This window comes from Hyaena hyaena, unplaced genomic scaffold, assembly GCF_003009895.1.
Source record: "Hyaena hyaena isolate Hyena2069 unplaced genomic scaffold, ASM300989v1 scaffold_1107, whole genome shotgun sequence".
NCBI lineage: Eukaryota > Metazoa > Chordata > Mammalia > Carnivora > Hyaenidae > Hyaena > Hyaena hyaena.
The window spans coordinates 292,756-313,325 of record NW_024081735.1 but is presented as its reverse complement, the minus strand read 5'-3'; the positions used below and the strand labels follow the sequence as shown (position 1 = coordinate 313,325).

At 35.1% G+C, this 20,570-nt stretch overlaps 1 protein-coding gene across 3 annotated transcripts in view; it reads left to right on the top strand.

Annotated features, from left to right (window-relative positions):
* The window catches only part of LOC120224085 (NKG2-D type II integral membrane protein), a 46,472-nt gene extending 28,364 nt beyond the window's left edge, over window positions 1-18,108 (top strand). Inside the window, exons 1-8 of one of the 3 annotated variants that reach the window (XM_039222319.1) lie at window positions 3,470-3,529; window positions 4,782-4,861; window positions 7,185-7,289; window positions 9,223-9,315; window positions 9,751-9,786; window positions 10,153-10,304; window positions 10,839-10,942; window positions 17,736-18,108. In XM_039222319.1, coding sequence (XP_039078250.1) covers window positions 4,822-4,861; window positions 7,185-7,289; window positions 9,223-9,315; window positions 9,751-9,786; window positions 10,153-10,304; window positions 10,839-10,942; window positions 17,736-17,853 — 648 coding nt within the window. In that variant the 5' untranslated portion in view covers window positions 3,470-3,529; window positions 4,782-4,821 and the 3' untranslated portion in view covers window positions 17,854-18,108. Of the gene's footprint in view, window positions 1-3,402; window positions 3,530-4,781; window positions 4,862-7,184; window positions 7,290-9,222; window positions 9,316-9,750; window positions 9,787-10,152; window positions 10,305-10,838; window positions 10,943-11,188; window positions 11,245-17,735 lie in introns of those variants that run through there. The other 2 variants (XM_039222321.1, XM_039222320.1) reach the window with 2 other exon arrangements.
* The last annotated feature ends 2,462 nt before the right edge of the window (window positions 18,109-20,570 follow it).

The following is a 20,570-nucleotide window of genomic DNA, read 5'->3' as shown; positions in this document are numbered from 1 at the left end:
ACCCAGGCTGTTTGCAAAGCACTGGTGCTTTCTTTCTCCAATAGTTTTAAGAGGCTGGATAAATAGTGTCCATATGAAGCCCATATGTACATTTTTGTAGTCAGATTATCATTTCTGCATACATTTTTGTTGTTTTTTATTTCACTTATTAGAAAGTATGTCTTCTGAAAATTTTGTCCTTTCCTTTTGCAATTTCACATATCACCACGTGATCACTATGTTCTCAAGAATTGTTCCAGCATGACAGATGAAGAGTATGTGTTTAACATCAATTTACTTTGGAAAGGAGACCCTGCAATAGAAAGAGAGCTACTAACAGAAACTCCCCTTTACTTAAGGAACTTAACTGAATAACAAAGGGCAGCCTGTGTTTTTGTTGTTCCAAACATCTTTTACCTTCATGATAATGAGCGGTCTCCCTTTTGTTTCCTCAGGCCCTCCCCTTCTCCTTAACTTCATAGGAGCATTATGTTACCTGACTGCCTTAGAATTTCATGTCCCTGTGGATTTCCTATACCTACACCTGTTAAATTTTATTTTCTCTGGTTAGAGTGTCTTATGTCAATTTGATTCTTTCTTTTAAATATTTTTACTAATTTCTAGGAGAGAGAGAGACAGCGTGAGCAGGGGAGGATCAGAGAGAGAGGGAGATACACACTCTATAACAGGCTCCAGGCTCCAGGCTCTGAGCTGGCAGTCAGCACAGAGCCCGATGCGGGGCTCGAACCCATGAACCGCGAGATCATGACCTAAGCGAAAGTCGGACGCTCACCCTTATGTCAATTTGATTCTATGTTCAACTAGAAGGACCACAGCAGAGGAAGGTCTTCTTCCCTGACAATAAATATATCATCAGAAAAAATAAATTTAAGGCCTTATCTCTTTAATTTCCTATAGTAGTCTTAAATGTGCTGCAAATCTCCGCAATGACATTGAAAAGAAGTGATATTAGAGACTTCTTTGCTTTATGATTTTCTAAAAGCCTATGAATATCTCAAAGTTAAGAGCTATATTGATAGAAATTCTCTCATACATATGCTAATGATTGTTTTTATCATGAAATGGTGTTGAATTATAGCAAATGTGCTTTCCACCTTGATGTCATCATGTTCTATTTCTTTAATCTAGTGTTTATACCAAATTACATTTAATGATTTTTCTTTCAAAGGAAAACTATTACACTCATGAAATAAACTCAATTTGGTCACCTATAGGAGTGTTATTTGCTGTTTTGATTGAGTGCTATTTTAGTATTTTGCAACAATTTTCATAAATGAGATTGAATTTTCTTTTTCCTTTCTTAACATATTCTCACCTAATGTAGGCATCAAGGTAATTCCACTTTTAGTGAAAGAAATAACAACTATTCCTTTTTTCCATACCATCTAGAAGAGTTTGTGTAAATTATGTCTTTTTCTTGAAGTTTATTGTTTTTCTCCATAAAATGATTTGGCATTTGTGTTATCCATATGTAAGATTTCAAATAACCTACTGATTTCATAAATATTTTTTTCTAGCTTTATCAAATTTTGTGGAATCAATATCTATATATGTTAATTGTATGTTATAAATATTGTACATAGATTGTTACAGTGTCCAATTGTTTTATTAGCTAAAGATTATTGCCTAATCATGCTCTCCGATTGAATAGACTTAGATTTACTGATTGAAGTTTGTTTTCACAAGCTCATGTTCAGTGAGAGTTAATATGAGTGAGTGCTTTCTTAGATGTTTCTCTCCAGTGTGTTTTTTAATTTGTTTAAAGTGTCCCAGTTGTATTATATTAATAAAATAATAATAACTATTATGATAACATTGTAAAGAAGCCCCAGTATTGCTTTTAAATAAACTCTTTATTTTATATTAGTCATATATTTATAGAAAAATTGCAAATATAGTACAAAGAGTTTCCATGTGTCCCATTTCCAGTTTCCCGTATTAACAGCTGACATTAGTATGACATGTTTGTCATAATGAATGAACTGATATTGATATATATATTTTTTAAATTTTTAATCCTTATTTATTTTTGAGAGAGAGAGACAGAGCATGAGCAGTGGAGAGGTAGACAGAAGGAGACACAGAATCCCAAGCAGGCTCCAGGCTCTGAGCTGTCAGCACAGAGCCCAACACAGGGCTCAAACTCACGGACCGCGAGATCATGATCTGAGCCGAAGTTAAACGCTTAACTGACATAGCCACCCAGGCATGCCTGATATTGATATATTGTTTTGTTTTATTTTAATTTTTTTTAATTTATGTTTTATTTATTTCTAGGAGAGAGAGAGAGAGACAGCGTGAGCAGGGGAGGGTCAGAGAGAGAGGGAGTCACAGACTGAAACAGGCTCCAGGCTCTGAGCTGGCAGTCAGCACAGAGCCCGACGCGGGGCTCGAACCCACAAACCGCGAGATCATAACCTAAGCGAAAGTCGGACGCTTAACCGACTAAGCCACTCAGGTGCCCCATGATATTGATATATTGTTAAATAAAGAATACTGTTTTCAGAATTCCTTAGTTTTTACCTAATGTCTTTTTTTCTGATTCATTCTAACAGCCTGGATACCATATGACATTTAGTCATTATATCTCTTTAAGCTCCTTTAGGCCATGACAATTCCTTTAATCATACTTTAATGTAACAAAAATTATGAGTAGCTAAAAACCAGAATATTAAGACATTAGTTGATTGTGTTGCTATTCTGGCGTAAGATTTGGTGCTATTGTTCTCAACAACAGAGTAGTATCATGAGTGAAGTTTACAAGGAAAATAGAGAAAAGGATCTATTTAATAGGAGCAGAAATGGATCTGGACACCAAATATATCATAAATAAAATCATATTGGCTACAAAGTGATAATTCTTTGAGCTCGGCATATGGTTCGGTCAGAGTATTTTTATTTTGTACACACTTTATATTTTTATAATTAAAAGATTATGTATGTACACATATGTCTATTCACATGTATGCATTTATGTGTGTGCATATACTTATATGTATGTGTATACATATATGAAAGGTATCTTTCTACGGTTCCAACTTAGATGATACATTTAGCATACTTGATTTCATTCAAATTTATAACAGCATGTGCACAAGATGATTAAGAAGTTAATTTAACTTTCTTTTTTTTCACACAGTGCTCACAACCCTATTTTAGACCAATTTGTCAGTTTTAATTCAGAAAAAGATTATGTAAGCCCATCATTTCCCCCCCTTAAAACTCTGTGAAACTTCTTGTCACTGAATTAATCACTTTAAGTCATAAAATCATCTTCACAGCTCACATTCATTTCACCAGTGAGCAGAATTTTCTGTGCTGTGATAGGCGGAAATACTGTGGTTTGTTTGTGGTTTTTTTCATAAGGAGAGATTAAAATAACATTTGTCGTATCTTCCCCAGGGATCAAAATTGACAGGAGAGAACATCTCTACTTTTAATTCTAAATTGGTAACACAGGACATGTCTCAACTTTTCAGTTGTATAGAAGGTTTTAGCCACAGAATCAAGATCTTCCTTCTTTGATCAGGTGTGTTTCTGTGTGTGTTTGTGTTTCTAACAACTATTATTCAAGAAATGAGAAATTCTTGAGATTTCAAACTCAAGAGTGTTTCCAAAAATATTTACACCATAAGATAATTATAATTGATTGCTAAGTGTTTGACTAGAATTATGGAGGGGAAAGAATGCTTCTTACTTTTAAGCTATACACTCTTTTTTCCTGGGTTCAATGATGAGTAGATAGGATATACTTACTGAAGAATAAGTTATGAATTTGCTGTGAAGATGGAGTTTAATCATCAAACAAAACTCCAAGACTGAATCTACCTTTGGGATTAGAGAATTGAATTTCAACTTGAATTCTCACACGTTGAGTTTTCTGCTCTAGTGCAAGGCACTTAACCTTCTGTGATACACAGTTTTATTTGCAAAATGAAAAACATGTCATTACTTCCAACTACTATGAGCAAATATGAAACGGCCTTTATTGTTTTTAATCTAAGCACTCTTTATAATTATTAAATAGCCATTTTTTTCTGAGAGCTCTTCTAGGCATTCTACTATATAAATATGAGATTATTTTTGTTAATAATGATGGTGATCACAATTTATAGGTGATGATGGTGGCGATGATGATGATAACAATGATGATGATATGGACAGGAGTTGAATTAATATGTATTAGAAAAAACATTCAACAAAAATTTACATCACTGGCCCAAATTTGCCTCACAAAAAAAGCACACATAGAATATTATGTGTGTTGTCATTTGATATCTGTGATAAAAAATATTTTTGATTAAGTATCTTGATGCAGGTGAGTTAAAACACCTATTATATTTTTTTTTAATATTTTTTATTTATTTCTAGGAGAGAGAGAGAGACAGCATGAGCAGGGGAGGGTCAGAGAGAGAGAGAGATACAGACTCTGAAATTGGCTCCAGGCTCTGAGCTGGCAGTCAGCACAGAGCCCGACGCGGGGCTTGAACCCACCAACTGCGAGATCATGACCTAAGCGAAAGTCGGACGCTTAACCGACTAAGCCACCCAGGCGCCCCATTATATTTTTGAGAGAATTATTTATTATTTTGTAACCAGGAGAACTTTAATAAATTAATTTTACCTGGTTTATTTGCCTGGCTTTAGATGAACTCTTATTTTCATTTTTTCCCTTTATATATAGATGAATGGTGAAAATATTGCTATAGTCTCATTTTCCTAATGAAGATATGTTATCTCACCCTAAGGAAAGAAAACATGCCCAATTTTATTTTATTCAGGAATTCTTCACTGGGGTAAATAAACAGTCATAATTATACAATGAAGCTGGTCCAAGATCAGTGGGCTCCTCACAGCATGGGTATGTACCTTCCACTTAAATGTGCAGTTTGGCTTGTGTATAATTTTTTTAAGTTTATTTATTGAGAGAGAGAGAGAGAGAGAGAGAAGGAGTATGAGCAAGGCAGGAGCAGAGAGAGAGGAAGAGAGAGAATCCCAAGCAGGCTCTGTACTGTTAGCGCAGAGCCTGAGATGGGTCTCAAACCCACAGACCGTGAGATCATGACCTGAGCTGAAATTAGGAATTTTTTAATGTTTATTTTGGAAAGAAAGAGACAGAGCATGAGCAGTGGAGGGGCAGAGAAAGAGGGAGACAGAGAATCTGAAGCAGGTTCCAGGCCCTGAGCTGTCAGCACAGAGCTGGATGTGGGGTCGAACTCATGAACCACAAGGTCATGATCTGAGCCTAAATCAGTCGCTTAACTGACTGACTAAGCCACCCAGGTGCCCCTATATAATTGTTAAGATACCTGGAATTTGATACACGTATACAAGGCATAAGAAAGCAAATTACTCCAGGGGCACCTGGGTGCCGCAGTCGGTTAAGTGTCAGACTCTTGGTTTTGTCTCAGGTCATGATCTCGCAGTTCTTGAGTTCGACCCTACGTTAGTCTCTGCACTGGTGGTGCAGAGCCTGCTTGGGATTCTGTCTCTCCAACTTTCTACCCCTCCCCTCCTCATGCTCTTTCTCTCAAAATAAAGAAATAAGCATTAAAAAGAAGAAAGAAAATTACTCTGACTCACTTATGCCCTTTTCATATTATGTCCATGTTATATTTTAAATAAAGTTTTCAAAAACTTGAAAGATTTTTTCCTCCTTTGTTTTATTAACTACCTAAAGTAAAATCTTTCACAATTTGAAGCAGCCTGAAATAGTGACAGCATAATGATTGGGAGTTGGGACAATCCACAGCCTCTATGCACTTAAGTTTCCTTTTTCTATCAAACATAGATATAAAACATGCTATATTTACCTTAGTATATTTCTATTCCCAACATTATATTAAATAAGCAATATGATTTTGGCCACCTATAACATTCAGGTTCTTTATCCAGAAAATAATACCTACCCTTTTCACGTGTTTGATAATTAAATTACACACAGTATGTGCAAAAAATGCTTTAGCTTAATTTTACATATAAAAGATAATTCATATTAACATTTCATTTATAAATGAAATAAAGTAATGATTGTTATATCAGGAAGAGAGCAAAATGAATTTTTACTTGTTTTATTCAGGGGCAAGATTCTTTATGTGTCTTTATCTTAAAATTTTATTCCTTATTATTTTGTTCATTGTATGTCTTTCACTTTAAACAAAAATTGGGCATTTACTGTTTACTACATGACTAACATTATTGTTACTAAAGGCATATTATTTAATTTCACTTTTTAAATACCCATAACAATTTGTGCTGATATCCTTTGTTCTTTCCTTTTCTCTTATTTTTATTCTTCCTTCCTTCCTTTCTCTTTTTCTTTCTTTCTTTCTCTCGCTCTCTCTTTCTTTCTTTCTTTCATCTGTGAAGTTGTTAACTTACCAAATGAGGTTCCATGAGTTAAACACATGTCTAACTCCTTAGGCCCCTGTCTTTTTTATGATACACTGTCTTTATTTTATTTTTAAATTTTCTTAAAAAATTATTTATTTATTTTGAGAGAGGGAGAGAGACAGTGCGAGTGAGTGGGGAGGGGCAAATAGAAACTGAGAGACAATCCCAAGCTGGCTCCTGCCCCAATATGGGGCTCGATCTCATGAAGTGTGAGATCATGATCTGAGCCAAAAACCAAGAGTTGGACCGTACCTGACACCCAGGCATCCTACGCTGTCTTTATTTTAATGTTCAATTTCATTACACATTAAGAATTAACTGATTTTATTTTTTAATGGTTTTTTTTTTATTATTTATTTCTAGGAGAGAGAGAGCGTGAGCAAGGGAGGGTTAGAGAGAGAGGGAGACACAGAATCTGAAGCAGGCTCCATGCTCTGAGCTGGCAGTCAGCACAGGGCCGGATGCGGGGCTCGAACCCACGAACAGCGAGATCATGACCTAAGCGAAAGTCGGACGCTTAACCGACTAAGCCACCCAGGCGCCCCAAGAATTAACTGATTTTAATAGAACGTAAAATCTTGCCTAAGAGATTTTGCCAAAGAATAAGTATAATTTTATTCATATTAAAAGCACAAAAATCATAATAATGAAGTAATATAAAATAAAAGAAACTTGATGTCATTTATACTTTTATAAGGATCTGAGTAGAATAGCAAGTGAAATTGTAAAAATGTATGACCCAAGTGGCAGAAAGGCTATGACTCCTATTGGCCTGAATTGTATTTGTCCAGACAGGGATGCAGTCCGTAATTATGACTCCGAACTGGTAAAGCACAGTGCTTCCGCACGACCAAGGAGAAGGCCTACAGTAATCACAAGCAAATGTGGACAAAACCGTAAGTTCGTCATTGCATGTCTTCTCTACATATTTTGAAGTGAATCCCGAATGCATCGGATTAGTGCAGTGAGAAACAATCCGTTTATTTTACCTTCATGAGAAAAGCAGAAAGGAAATTCACTCTAGTATACTATTGGAATATATAATACAGTTAGACACTGGTTTAAGATTTTTTTCATGATCTCCAGGTTATCATGAACAAAATTGAGACCAGTTTCTTGACGTTTTTTTAAAGATGTTATCTAAATTCTGGTTAGTTAACATGCAGTGTAATGTTAGCTTCAGGTTTAGAATTTAGGGATCCATCACTTTCTTACAACACTCAGTGCTCATCCCGAGTGTGTTCCTTAGCCCCATTACATATTTAACACATCCCCCCATCCATCTCCTCTCTGCTAACTATCAGTTTATTCTCTGTAGTTAAGAGTCTGTTTCCCGGTTTGTCTATTTTTTTCTGCTCTATGTTCATTTGTTTTGTTTCTTAAATTCCACGGATGAGTGACAGCGCATGGGGGACTTCTCCTAGAGAGGAACTCAAAAATATGTACAAGCGCATGAAAATGTTATTCATGTTATGATATCTAATAACAAAACTAAGAAACAATTTAAATACACATTGGAAAATATTAAAAGACTCTCTGGGGATTTTTTTGTCCATATACCAATGAAAGACAATGCAAGCAGCTATTTATACAAATTTGACAACTTTATAAGACACAATGCAGAATAATCTCTAAGATATTTTCTCAAGTGAAAGAAACTCAGAATATTTTGCAGTTTCTTAAACATATCGTTTAAGAGATACCACCTCACACCAGTCAGAGTGGCTAAAATGAACAGATCAGGAGACTATAGATGCTGGCGAGGATGTGGAGAAACGGGCACCCTCCTACACTGTTGGTGGGAATGTAAACTGGTGCAGCCCCTCTGGAAAGCAGTGTGGGGGTTCCTCAGGAAACTAACAATAGAACTCCCCTATGACCCAGCAATAGCACTGCTAGGAATTTACCCAAGGGATACAGTATTGCTGATGCATAGGAGCACATGTACCCCATTGTTCATAGCAGCACTCTCTACAATAGCCAAAACATGGAAAGAGCCTAAGTGTCCATCAACGGACGAATGGATCAAGAAGATGTGGTTTATCTATGCCATGGAATACTACATGGCAATTAGAAAGAATGAAATCCTGCCATTTGTAGCAACATGGATGGAACTCGAGGGTATTATGCTAAGTGAAATAAGTCAGGCAGAGAAGGACAGATACCATATGTTTTCACTCATATGTGGATCAGAAGAAACTTAACAGAGGACCATGGGAGTGGGGAAGGGGAAAACTAGTTAAGGAGAGGGAGGGAGGCAAACCATAAGAGACTCTTAAATACTGAGAACAAACTGAGGGTTGATGTGGGTGGGGGAGAGGGGAAAATGGGTGATGGGCATGGAGGAGGGCATTTGTTGGGATGAGCACTGGGTGTAATATGGAAATCAACTTGACAATAAACTATAAAATAGAAATAAATAAATAAAACATTACAAATAAATAAATAAAATAAAGTTATTTCCTTTAAAAAATAAAAAATAAACGTTTTTAAAAAGGGATTGAAGGAATTGTCTATGTTTCTTATTGTATCTACATGAAAATTTTAAAAATTATAACCATGATTTATACTAAGGAGGGAACTGGAGAACTTTTGGGGAGAAGCAGGAGGGAATCTGCATTTCTATAGTCTCTTTTTTTAAATCATTTACAAAGTACCTATGTTACTTGTTCTGAGAAAAATAATTAGGGTAAAAGTACTGATATCACCCCTCCCATAAAAAAAAATCTAATGTTTATATTAAACGTGAACATACCGAAATTTTTTAATCCTTATTTTTTTCTTCTTTCTTATTCTTTTTGTTTGTTTGTTTTCTTTTGTTTCTGACAGCATCTCCATTTTTCCTGGTCCATTCCATTGCTATAGCTCTGGGGATCCACTTCATTATAATGGTAATGATATGCGGTGCCATAATCATACATTGTAAGTAATAGTAGAGAAGGAAATAAAGCATTCTTGACCTAATTAATGTATTACTTTGATTAGTATTCAGAAGCACAGAAACAAAAGCTAGCAATATTGGAAGCGTCCTTATGTTTTTGCTACCTGTCTAGAAATGTCAACTACTTTTGCTAGAACCGTAAGTTACTAACAACACAAACCCTTTTGCTAATTATGATTTTTTGTTATTGAAATATGTCTTACATATAATGTTTTAGGTGTACAATGTAGTGATTCGACAATTCTATATATCACTCAGTGCTCACAATGATGAGCATCATCACCATCTGTCATGATACAATGTTATTACAATATTATTGACTATATTCCCTATGCTGTACTTGCCATTTTTATAACATACTTATTTTGTAACTGGAAGTCTGTACCTCTTAATCCTCTTAATGATTATTTTAATAGCATTATTGAACAAAGAAGCTCCACTTTCTTTGGAAGGTAAGTGAAAGTTCTCTAATATTTTAAAGGACAAATTACATGCGTCTTGGTGTAATTGGGTATGGGCATATATCCAACAGTGTTAACAAGAGAGTGTGTAAGAAAATGATTAACTCTTGCCGATAATCCATAGCATTCCAACATTTTTTATCTTTTAACAATGGAGGGCTCCTACAAAGCAGAAGGTACTTAGTCTTGGCATCTGTCTGTATATATATAAATTTGTGGCGATATGTCATTGGAGATTATCAGATTGGTTTATCTGGAATGTTAGAGTTGGAATAAAAGGTATTTGATTTGTCTAGACAGAATCTGCTATAGTGCTCAGATCTGTACAGAATTAATAATATATTCTTCCCTTTCTAGAAAGTTATTGTGGCCCATGTCCTAAAAACTGGCTATGTTATAGAAATACCTGCTACCAATTTTTTAATGAGAGCAAAAGCTGGTACCAGAGCCAAGCTTCGTGTATGTCTCAAAATTCCAGTCTCTTGAAGATATACAGCAGAGAACACCAGGTTGAGTATATGTTCTAATTTCCCTTCCTATATTTACTCCTAACATATGAGCCAACTCATGAGAATATGAACCTGAAACATAAGAGAGGCACTAAGACTCAGATACATCTACCCTCAATCTTTCTTCATTAAAAATAAGAAAGCATATTGTAGGTATTATGTATAGTGTTGTTTAAGTCAGAATTAGGCTAGAGGACAGAATCCATTTCCCCAAGTGTGGGAAGAAAATGATTAAGTGATTATGGCCTTGAATTAACCAAAATTCTGAGCACTGATTTTATTTGTGGTTTCAAACAGGATTTCTTGGGGTGCCTGGGTGGCTCAGTCAGTTAAGCGTCCAACTTTGGCTCAGGTCATGATCTCATGGTTCGTGGGTTGAAGCCCTGTGTTGGGCTCTGTGCTGACAGCTCAGAGCTTGGACCTTGTTTCAGATTCTGTATCTCCCTCTCTCTCTGGCCCTCCCCTGCTCACACTGTCTCTCTCTCTCTCTCTCTCAGAAATAAATTAAACATTAAAAAAATTTTTTTCAAACAGGATTTCTTAAAATTGGTGAAGTCTTATCATTGGATGGGGCTAATACAAATTCCTGCAAATGGATCGTGGCACTGGGAAGATGGCACCATTCTCTTACCCAACCAGTAAGTCTATACCAATAGGTGTCTATTTGTGTATTTGTCCCTAAGCTATCCCTGTGGTCATTCAACTAGCACATGTTACCTCACACAATGCCAGGATGTTCCCATATTCTAACAGATTCAGCAAAAAACTCTGAGGGCCTACATTTAGGATATTAGGTGGTCCTCAATACCACAATAATGAGAAACATTGTTTGCTATGTGCTAAATACTGTGCAACATAAGTCTAATAATACACCCTTTTTACAGATAAGGAGACTAAAGCAGAGAGGTGTCACGTATATTCTTTCTAGCTGTGTTTACTGGAATTGTTGAGATACAGTTATATTCAATAAACTGCATATATTTGAAGTGTACAATTTAATACATTTTTTGAGAAATGTATACATCCACAAAACCATTAATAACATCAAGATATCAACATTTATCACCTGCAAATCAAGTAGGTTGAGAGCATTGCTCAAGTCTTCTGTATCCTTTCTGATTTTCTGTCTACTTATTCTATCAATTACTGAGAGAGAGGCATTGAAATCTTGGACTATAATTGTATATTTATGCATTCTACTTGTATTTCAAACAGTTTTTCCTAATATATTTTGAAGTTCTACTGATAAATGTTTGGATTATTGTTAAATAATGATGAATTTATGGCTCTATCATTATGTAATGTGCTCTTTTTCCATCTTGATATTTTGTGCTATGAAGTCCTGCTTTGTCTATTATAAATATAGGTATTCCTATTTCTTTTTGGTTAGTATTAATGTGGTATTTACTTTTGCATTCCCTTATTTTTAAGCTATGTGGGTATTTATATTAAAAGTAAATCTCTGGTAGACAGAATACAATTTAAGTCATTTTTTTTCATCCAATCTGACAATTTCTGCCCTTTTAATGCAAGTGGAAAGCTTTTACTTTCTATGTGATTATTTATATGATTAAATTTAAGTCTTTATCTTGCTATTTGTTTTTTATTTGTCCAATTTGCTATTTATTTCTTTTTCTTCTTTCTCAGGCTTTTTAAACTATTTTAATTTAGGCTAACCTGTTATCTCTTTTCTTCATTTTTAGATACTGCTATTTGATTTTTAATTTCAGACTTTGCTCCATAGTTTATTGAATATATATTCAACTTACTAATTGCTATTATATCACTCATATATAGTTTAGGGCTCTTGTAATAGTAGCCTTCCATTTCTCCCTTCCTAAACTTTGTATTATTTTTTTCCAGCTTTATTGAGATATAATGAACATACAACATTGTATAAGTTTGAGGTGTGCAATATGATGATTTGATACATACAAATTTTGCACTGAGTACCACATAAAGGTTAATGAACACATTTATCATCTTCACATGACCATAATTATTTTTTGGTGAGAATATGTAAGCAACTTTCATGTATGTAATACAGTACTGTTAACTATAGTTATCATGCTGTATACTAGATACACCATTAGATAATATAGTATACATAGATAATTTTATATATATTATATATGTTATATATATATTTACATATATATACTTAGGTTGTTCATTTGAGATCCTTCTTTTTTCTTAAGTTAGGCATTTATACCTATGAAATTCCCACTTAGGACTGCTTTGCTATTGATGTGTCATCATTTTGTTTGTGTCACACTTTTTGATGCCCCTTTTTGATTTCCTCTTTGACCCATTGGTTGCTCAGGATCATGTAGCTCAATTTCCATGCATTTGAGAAATTTTCTGTTCTCCTCCTGTTATTGATATCTAGTTTCATACCATTGTCATCAGGAAAGATACTTGATATGAGTATCAATAAAGTATCAATACTTTATTTTATTTTATTCATTTTATTTTATTGAGCATATATTTTATTTTATTTTATTTATTTTTAAAATCTACACCTTTATTTATTCAATCCTCGAGGGGTACAGCATCACATAGATTCTGTGGCCAATGGCTTTAGCAGGAAAGTCACTTCGGAATTTGGCACAAGCCACGCTACTGTTTCCCGGTGCACATTAGTTTTCCCCAGATAACTCTGGTGCTGTTTGGTTTGTCACCAGGACTCACTGTGTTGTTCTCTGCTGTGTACACATAAGCACATTTCTTGCCTAGATAGAATTCACTTTCATCTCAAGCATAAACGCCTTCAAGTTTAAGAAGAGCTATGTGCTCCCTCTGGTTTCAGAGACCCCTTTTATAACCAGCAAAAACAGCCTTGGACCACAGCCTCCCAGACGTATTTGTCATTTTAGTTAGGAGTCTTGTTCCTGGCAGGCCTCCCCAGGTTCCAAGATGGCTTGATTTGTAATCTTAAATTTCTTAAGGCTTGTTTTGTGGCCCAACGTTTAATCTGTCCTGGAAAATGTTTCAAGTGCACTTGAGAAGAATGTGTAATCTGCTTCTGCCGAATTGAATATTCTGGATATGTCTGTTAGGCCCATGTGTTCTACAGTACTATCCAGATTTACTGTTTCCTTATTAAATTTCTGATGATCTATTCAATGTTGAAAGAACAGCATTGAAATCCCTCATGTTACTCTATTGCTATCTATTTCTCCTTTTAATTGTGTTAATATGTGCTTTATATATTTTGGTGTTCAATGTTGGGTACATATATGTTTAAAATTATTTTCCCCTCTTGATTAATTGGCTCCTTTACTACAATAGAGGGACCTCCTTTGTCTTGTGTGACTGATTTTGACTCAAGGTCTATTTTGTCTGATATAACTATAGCCACACCTGCACTGTTTGGGTTTTCATTTGCATGAAATATAACTTTCATCAGCTCACTTTTGGCCTATGTGTGTCCTAAAGCTAAAGTAAGTCTTTTACAGACAGCATATTGTTATATTTTGTTTTTAATCCATTTAGTCTGTCCATAATACATCATTTGCCCTCTTTCTGATTGCTTTAACCATTTTTCTTTATAATTGGATTTTAGGCATTTGTCTGTAATATGCCTTCGATTAGTTTTCTCATATTCCTTGTGCTTGTGTTTTTGTTTTTTTTTTTTTGAACTCTTGGATCTAGGTGTTTATAATTTTCAAGCACAATTAGAAAATTTACTACCTTTATTTCTTCAAGTGTTTCCCCTTCTTCATTTCTCTTCTCTCTTCCCCAGACACACAAAGATTACAGATCTATTAAGCAAATTAGTTGTGATAAACTGGTGTCCTTTTCACTTGTTTTCTTTGTGTTTCATTGTGGAGATTTTCTATTGTCTTGAATTCAATTGTTTAATCTTTTTTTCCTGCACCATCTATTTTTCGCTACCCTATCAAGTGTGCAGTTCATCTCAGACACTGAACTTCTCATTTCAGAAGTTTGATTTGGCTGCTATTTCTTGAATCTTCTATGTATTTCTTAAACTTTTTGGAATATATGGAATTCGGTCATAAAAACTGTCATGATATCTAGGGCACCTGGGTGGCTCAGTTGATTAAGTGTCTGACTTCAGCTCAGGTCATGATCTCACTGTTTGTGAGTTTAAGCCCCGCCTCTGGCTCTGTGCTGACAGCTCAGAGCCTGGAGCTTGCTTAGGGTTCTGTGTTTTCCTTTTTCTCTGCCCCTTCCCCGCTCACACTTTCTCTCTCTGTCTCTCAAAACTGAATACACATTAAAAAAAGAAAAAGAAAAAAATCCCAAAAACCTGTCATGATATCCATAACTGCTCACTTTAACATTTGTGCTAGTTCTGGGTCAATTTTAATTGATAGATTTTTCTCTTCATTATGGTCACATTATTTTGTTTCTTTGCTTACAGTTACTTTTCTATTAAACTTCATACACTGTGAATTTCACCTTTTTAGTGCTACATTTTTTTTATCTATAAAATTATTTATGAGCTCTTTTTTTCCTGAGACACAAATAAGTTACTTGGACACAGCTTGATCTGGTTTGGTCTTCCTTGGCTTTTCAGCATTATTAGGATGCTTAGTTTACAACTGATTATCCCCCACTACCAATAAAAGGCACTTTTAAGTAATCCACCCAAAGCCATTTGAAATTTGAAGTTTTACAACATGGCTGGTGAAAATAGGCATGATTTTAGACCCTGTGCAAGCATTAGGTAATTCCTTCTTTGTTCTAGGGAAGTTTTCTTACACACATGCATTAACCAATACTCTTTATATACTCAAGTTAGACCTTCTGCATATCCTCAGATCTCTTTATTTGTTCACCTCTCTCATCTCAAGTCCTGTGTCCTGTGAACTCCAGCTGTCTGGCTCTTTCTGGACTCTCCAGTATCCTATGTATCCCGTTTCTATAGCCTGCTTTTAACCACTTGATTATGCAGCTCAGCTGTGCATAGCAGGACCAAGTGAAAATATCCTAGTGCTCACAGAGGTTATGAATACAGCCTTACGCTGTTGGAGGCATGCTAGGATAGCTCTCTTAAAAGGTCGCTTCAATCACTCAGGATCATATCACCATTTTAGCGCAAATCTCAGGAATAAAACCCAAGTGGTTTGTCATGTCTGCTGCCCTTCAGTCTCATGATATCCCAGAGGAAACAGAAGTTCTTTAGACTATAAAAGTTTTTAATTCTGTTTCGAGTATACTTTACTTATCGGAACCTCTAATTCTGTAATAAGTATCAAGAACATCACAACATCCTTACTAATGTCAGGTTAATTAAGTGCTTTCTTTCCCTCAGACACAGTTTTAAGCACTTTGTATGTATTTTCTCATTGAAGACCCTTAAAAAACATATAACAGAGGTCATTTTTAACCTAATTTTGTTGGTAAGGAACAGAATCTTAGAATGTATAATAATTCAGTTAAGCTATAAAACCAGTGATGGTGGTAGGGAGTCAAATAAATCTCTTTCTTACTCCATAGCCACAGTTATCATTAAATGGCTTTAAAGAATCTCTTATCACTGATTTTGAAGTTTACTTTGCTCTCTAATGGTTGGTTAGTTGGTGGTGATCAATGCATGACCTTTTACTGTCCTCTGTTTCCTTCAAATGTCCCCTTCTATTCATTATCAGGGACTACTCATTGTATATTTGGAAACTGGAGACCCCAGTTTATCTTAGAATTGATCTGGGATGATCTTATTTCTGTATGGCTGGATATTTTATTTTTGGCAAAAAAAAAAAAAAAAAGGTTATTCCCTAGAAATACTAGTAAAATTTTGTATCACCTTATCTCAATATTTCCCACTCTGCAAGTGCAAATGTTTTAGAAGCCAAAGCAAAACAACCAGCATATTAAGTTTCAGTTTGTGCATGTGATAAATATTTCTTGAGCATTACTCAATTTCCAGAAACTATGCAGAGATAACTACAGGGATGAATAGTACAGAACTCCATCAAGACCTTCACACTTTAGTCAGAGATACAGTTTTAAACAAATAAAACCCAGAGTTATACTCTGGTGGACACGTGATGTGGAATGGTACGGGAAAACAGACACAGAAGCTGAAAGGAAAACAAAAGCAAAATCAGATTTAAAAGTGAAACTCTAATGTGCATAGATTGAGATCAACTAAAAACAGTTACTAAAAATTTCTTAATTGTTTTTTTCTTTTTTTTTTTAATTGTTTTTTTCTTATTACCATAAGAAGTAGTGTTTTCTATATGGACTGAGTTTCTTCTCTTGTCCTTTTTATCTTTTTTTCAAAAATTTTTAATGTTTACTTCTGAGAGAGAGAGAGAGAGAAAGAGAATGTGAGTGGGGGAGGGGCAGAGAGAGAGGGGGGACACAGAATCCGAAGCAGGCTACAGGCTCTGGGCCATCAACACAGAACTTGATACAGGGCTCGAACCCATGAACTGTGAGATCATGTCTTGAACCAAAGTCATTCACTTAACCAGCTGAACCACCCAGTCGATGCCACATCTCCCCTTATCCTTTTAAATACATATTATCAGACCACAGTCTTTCTTTTTTCTATTGGTCTGATTCACATTAGTTCATCATCACTCTTTGCTCAGCCCTCTATTTCTCACCTCTTCCTGGCAGGAAATAAATCACCAGATTCCATGGCAAAATAGATACACAGATATAGCTATCTCTAGATGAAATGCCTACACACACACGCACACATGTTTATGTGTGTATATATACGTATATGTTAATATCATATATAATATACAGATATATTATATATACATATATGTATATACACACATATAAGAGAATTTTACAATTTATTTTTATTTCCTTACCAAGTTACACATATATAAATAAGATTATTTATTTTTGCATAAAACATGAAACCTGCTGACCTCATTGAATTCTAAACTTATTTCTAATCCATTTGTTTAAAAACGACTTTTAAAATCTTTCATTTCAGGGCACCTGGGTGGCTCCTTCAGTTAAGCATTAGACTCTTGAACTCGGCTCAGGTCATAATCTCATGGTTTGTGAGATCCAGCCCCACACTAGGCTTCATGCTGACAGCACGGAGCCTGCTTGGGATTCTCTCTCATCCTCTCTCTGCCCCTCCCCCACCCTCTCTCTCTCAAAATAAAAAAGCAACTATTAAAAATAAATATAAAAGCAAAATTTTTTTAAAAAACCTTTCATTTCATTCAAGTACATATATCAAAAGATTCTAGATTTCCTAAATTGACTAATTTCCAATATAGACAAAATAATGGCATATAATAGAATGAAACTTCGACGTTTATCACTGAGCTGGCTTTGTTCTGCATACGTTTTAACTAAGCATGATCTTAAAACATCCTGAAAAGATGTTGCTTCAATACTTATATTTAAATACACTTTATTGCATTTTTATATTTGTGTATTAATAAAGTAAGTCATGAATATAATTTGTCCTTCTCTCTTATCTAGACTAACCATGGTTGACATGCAGAATGGAACATGTGCAGTTTATGGCTCGAGTTTTAAAGGTTATACAGAAAACTGTTTAACTCCAAACACGTACATCTGCATGCAGAAGATTGAGTAAAAGTTTATGACTTAAAAAATGTAAAAGATCCAAACACACAGTAGCCTTGCGCTGAATGTGCTCCATGAAGAAAACTTGCAGAAGAAAATTCCACCAGTAGTTATTGAATTATTTAGCCATCTACAACCAGACACAAAGATGACCTTGCAGGGGAATAAAGGCCAATAAATGAAGAACTTGTCTTCTTTAAGAATGCTTTGTTTAGTTTTCGTAAAATTGGGGGTAATGGACAGATTCATTTTTGTATTTAATAAACTGCTGATGAAACCCAGGGTTGAACTAAATTTCAAACTATGAGTCTTTAAATGCACACAAAAGATACACTAAGAAGGCTTTTAGAAATTTTGAAAATCAAATGAATCTAAAACTGAGTGAAAGACATATGAGGGTTCATTAAATTTACTATATTTAAAAATTTTCAAAATAAGAGCAGAAAAGTCAACAGATGCACCCTCAAATTTTCACAATGCTACTCCTGTTTTAACACAGTGCATGAGATGTTTTGTAGAAATTGAATTCCTCCCTCTACTAGAGCACTGATTGCTGCAAAACACAGAAAACGAAGAATAGACTTTGAAGAGAAACTTCTAGGCCTCTCGGCAAAATAGCATCTGAGTTGGAACCTGTGGAGTGACTAGACGTTATCTCTGCAAATCAGTAGGATGACAGAATTCTTGCAAATGGAATAATACTTGCGAATGTAAAGAGAAAGAGTCTGTGACTCTAAAGAAAGCCGCTTTGTATTTATAGGTCTGATTCTGCTTGTTGTTTGTTTATTCATTCGCTTGTCTGTTTTAGATTCCACATAGGAGTGAAATCAAATAGTATTTGTCTTTCTCAGTCTGACTTACATCACTTACCAGAATATTCTCCAGGTCCATCCATGTTGTCATAGGATCTTATCTTTTTTTATGGCCCTATAATATTCCATTATATATATCTATATCCACCACATCTTCCTTATCCATCAGGCTATTGGTGGACATTTAGGTTGCTTCGATACTTGAAACTAATGTAATCTTGTGTGTCTACTATATAGTAGCAAAAAAAAGTTACAGCTCCCCAAAAAAAATCTATTTTGATAAGAGCAGAATGATGGAGAAGACAAGGAACCTAAGAAGCAGAGGAGAGAGAAGCAGAGGCTAAACCATGTGGAGCTTTGTGTACCCATTATAATTTTGGTTTTTATTCTAACTGTGCTTGCCATTTGTGACGGGCATGAAGAAATGGATTGAACAGCATTTGGGGGGAAAATTAGTATAAAATGTCATGAAAAAAATTATTTATTTCTACATGGTCATTCAAGGGCTGAGAATTGTGTTGACCCAAATTAGTTCTTATTTTATTTTAGTTTTTACATTTTTAAATTTATTTTTGAGAGACAGAGCATAAGTGGGGGGAGGGGCAGAGAGTGAATGAGACACAGGGGCTTTGCGGGGCTTGAACTCACAAACCGCGAAATCGTGACCTGAGCCAAAGTTGGATGCTTAACCGACTGAGCCACCAGGGAGGCTCAGCCCAAATTAGTTTTTAAATGCTTGTGTAAAGTTGTAATAAGCACCAATCACAATTTTAAAACTTTAGCATTTTGTCATATTTTAGATTTTATTATTAAACATTTAAATCGCAGAAAGTATGCAAAACAGCAATGTTTGCTTTGAAAAAAATAAAATTGGACTATATTTCTGTTTCGGGAAGTAAGAAAGGAAAAATAGCCTAGTAGTAGGCCCCACTGAAAACAACGAAAACAGTTTATACTATTGTATAATATATTACAGCTTAGAGAAAACATTGCTAAACCAACAAAAGGGTAAAAGCTCTGTAGAGTATCACGATTCCGTGAAAACGGGAATCCCCAGAGAAAAGCAAGCACAGAAACTGACATTCATTCTAAGGGTTTACAATGAACTTGGGAACCTTAGTTTCTATTTTGATTGTTGTCATGGAGCACTGGAAACACAAGATAAAGCTAAGGGGTCACCTTACCTAAGGGGTTAAATACAAGTTATTTTTCTAGAACGGGAACATTCAAAGACTACAATCTCATATAAAGAATAACAAATAAGACCTACATTTCAGGATATAGTAACAAGAACCCTCCATAGTGAAGCAAATAGAATATGTCATCACAAAATATGTCTCTTTCACATAGTTATTTTGAGCTAAAGAAAATTAAGAAATAGCTTGAAATCACTTTCTCAAAGATATCTGCACCCCATGTCCATTGCATAATAATGCAATGTCAAAGTCAAATGTCTTTGACTTTACAAAGTCAAGACATGGAAACAACCTAAGTGTCCACCAATAGATGAATGGATAAAGATAATGTGATATATAAAAATAATGGAATATTATTTGGCTACTAAAAGGAAAGGAAATCCTGACGTTTATGACAACATGAAATGAACTTAGAGGACATTGTACTAAGTGAAATAAAGCAGACATAGAAAGACAAATACCGTATCATCTCACATATGTAGGGTGTAAAAAAGCTGAATTCATATGAACTGAGAGTAGAATGGTGGTTACCAGGGACTAGGAGACAGGAGAAATGGGGAGCTGTTGATCACATGGTACAAACATCCAATTATAAAATGAATAAATCCTGGGGTGCTTGGGTGGCTCAGTCAGTTAAGTGTCTGACTTCAGCTCAGGTCATGATCTCATGGTTCGTGGGTTAGAGCCCTGTGTCAGGTTCTGTGCCAACAACTCAGAGC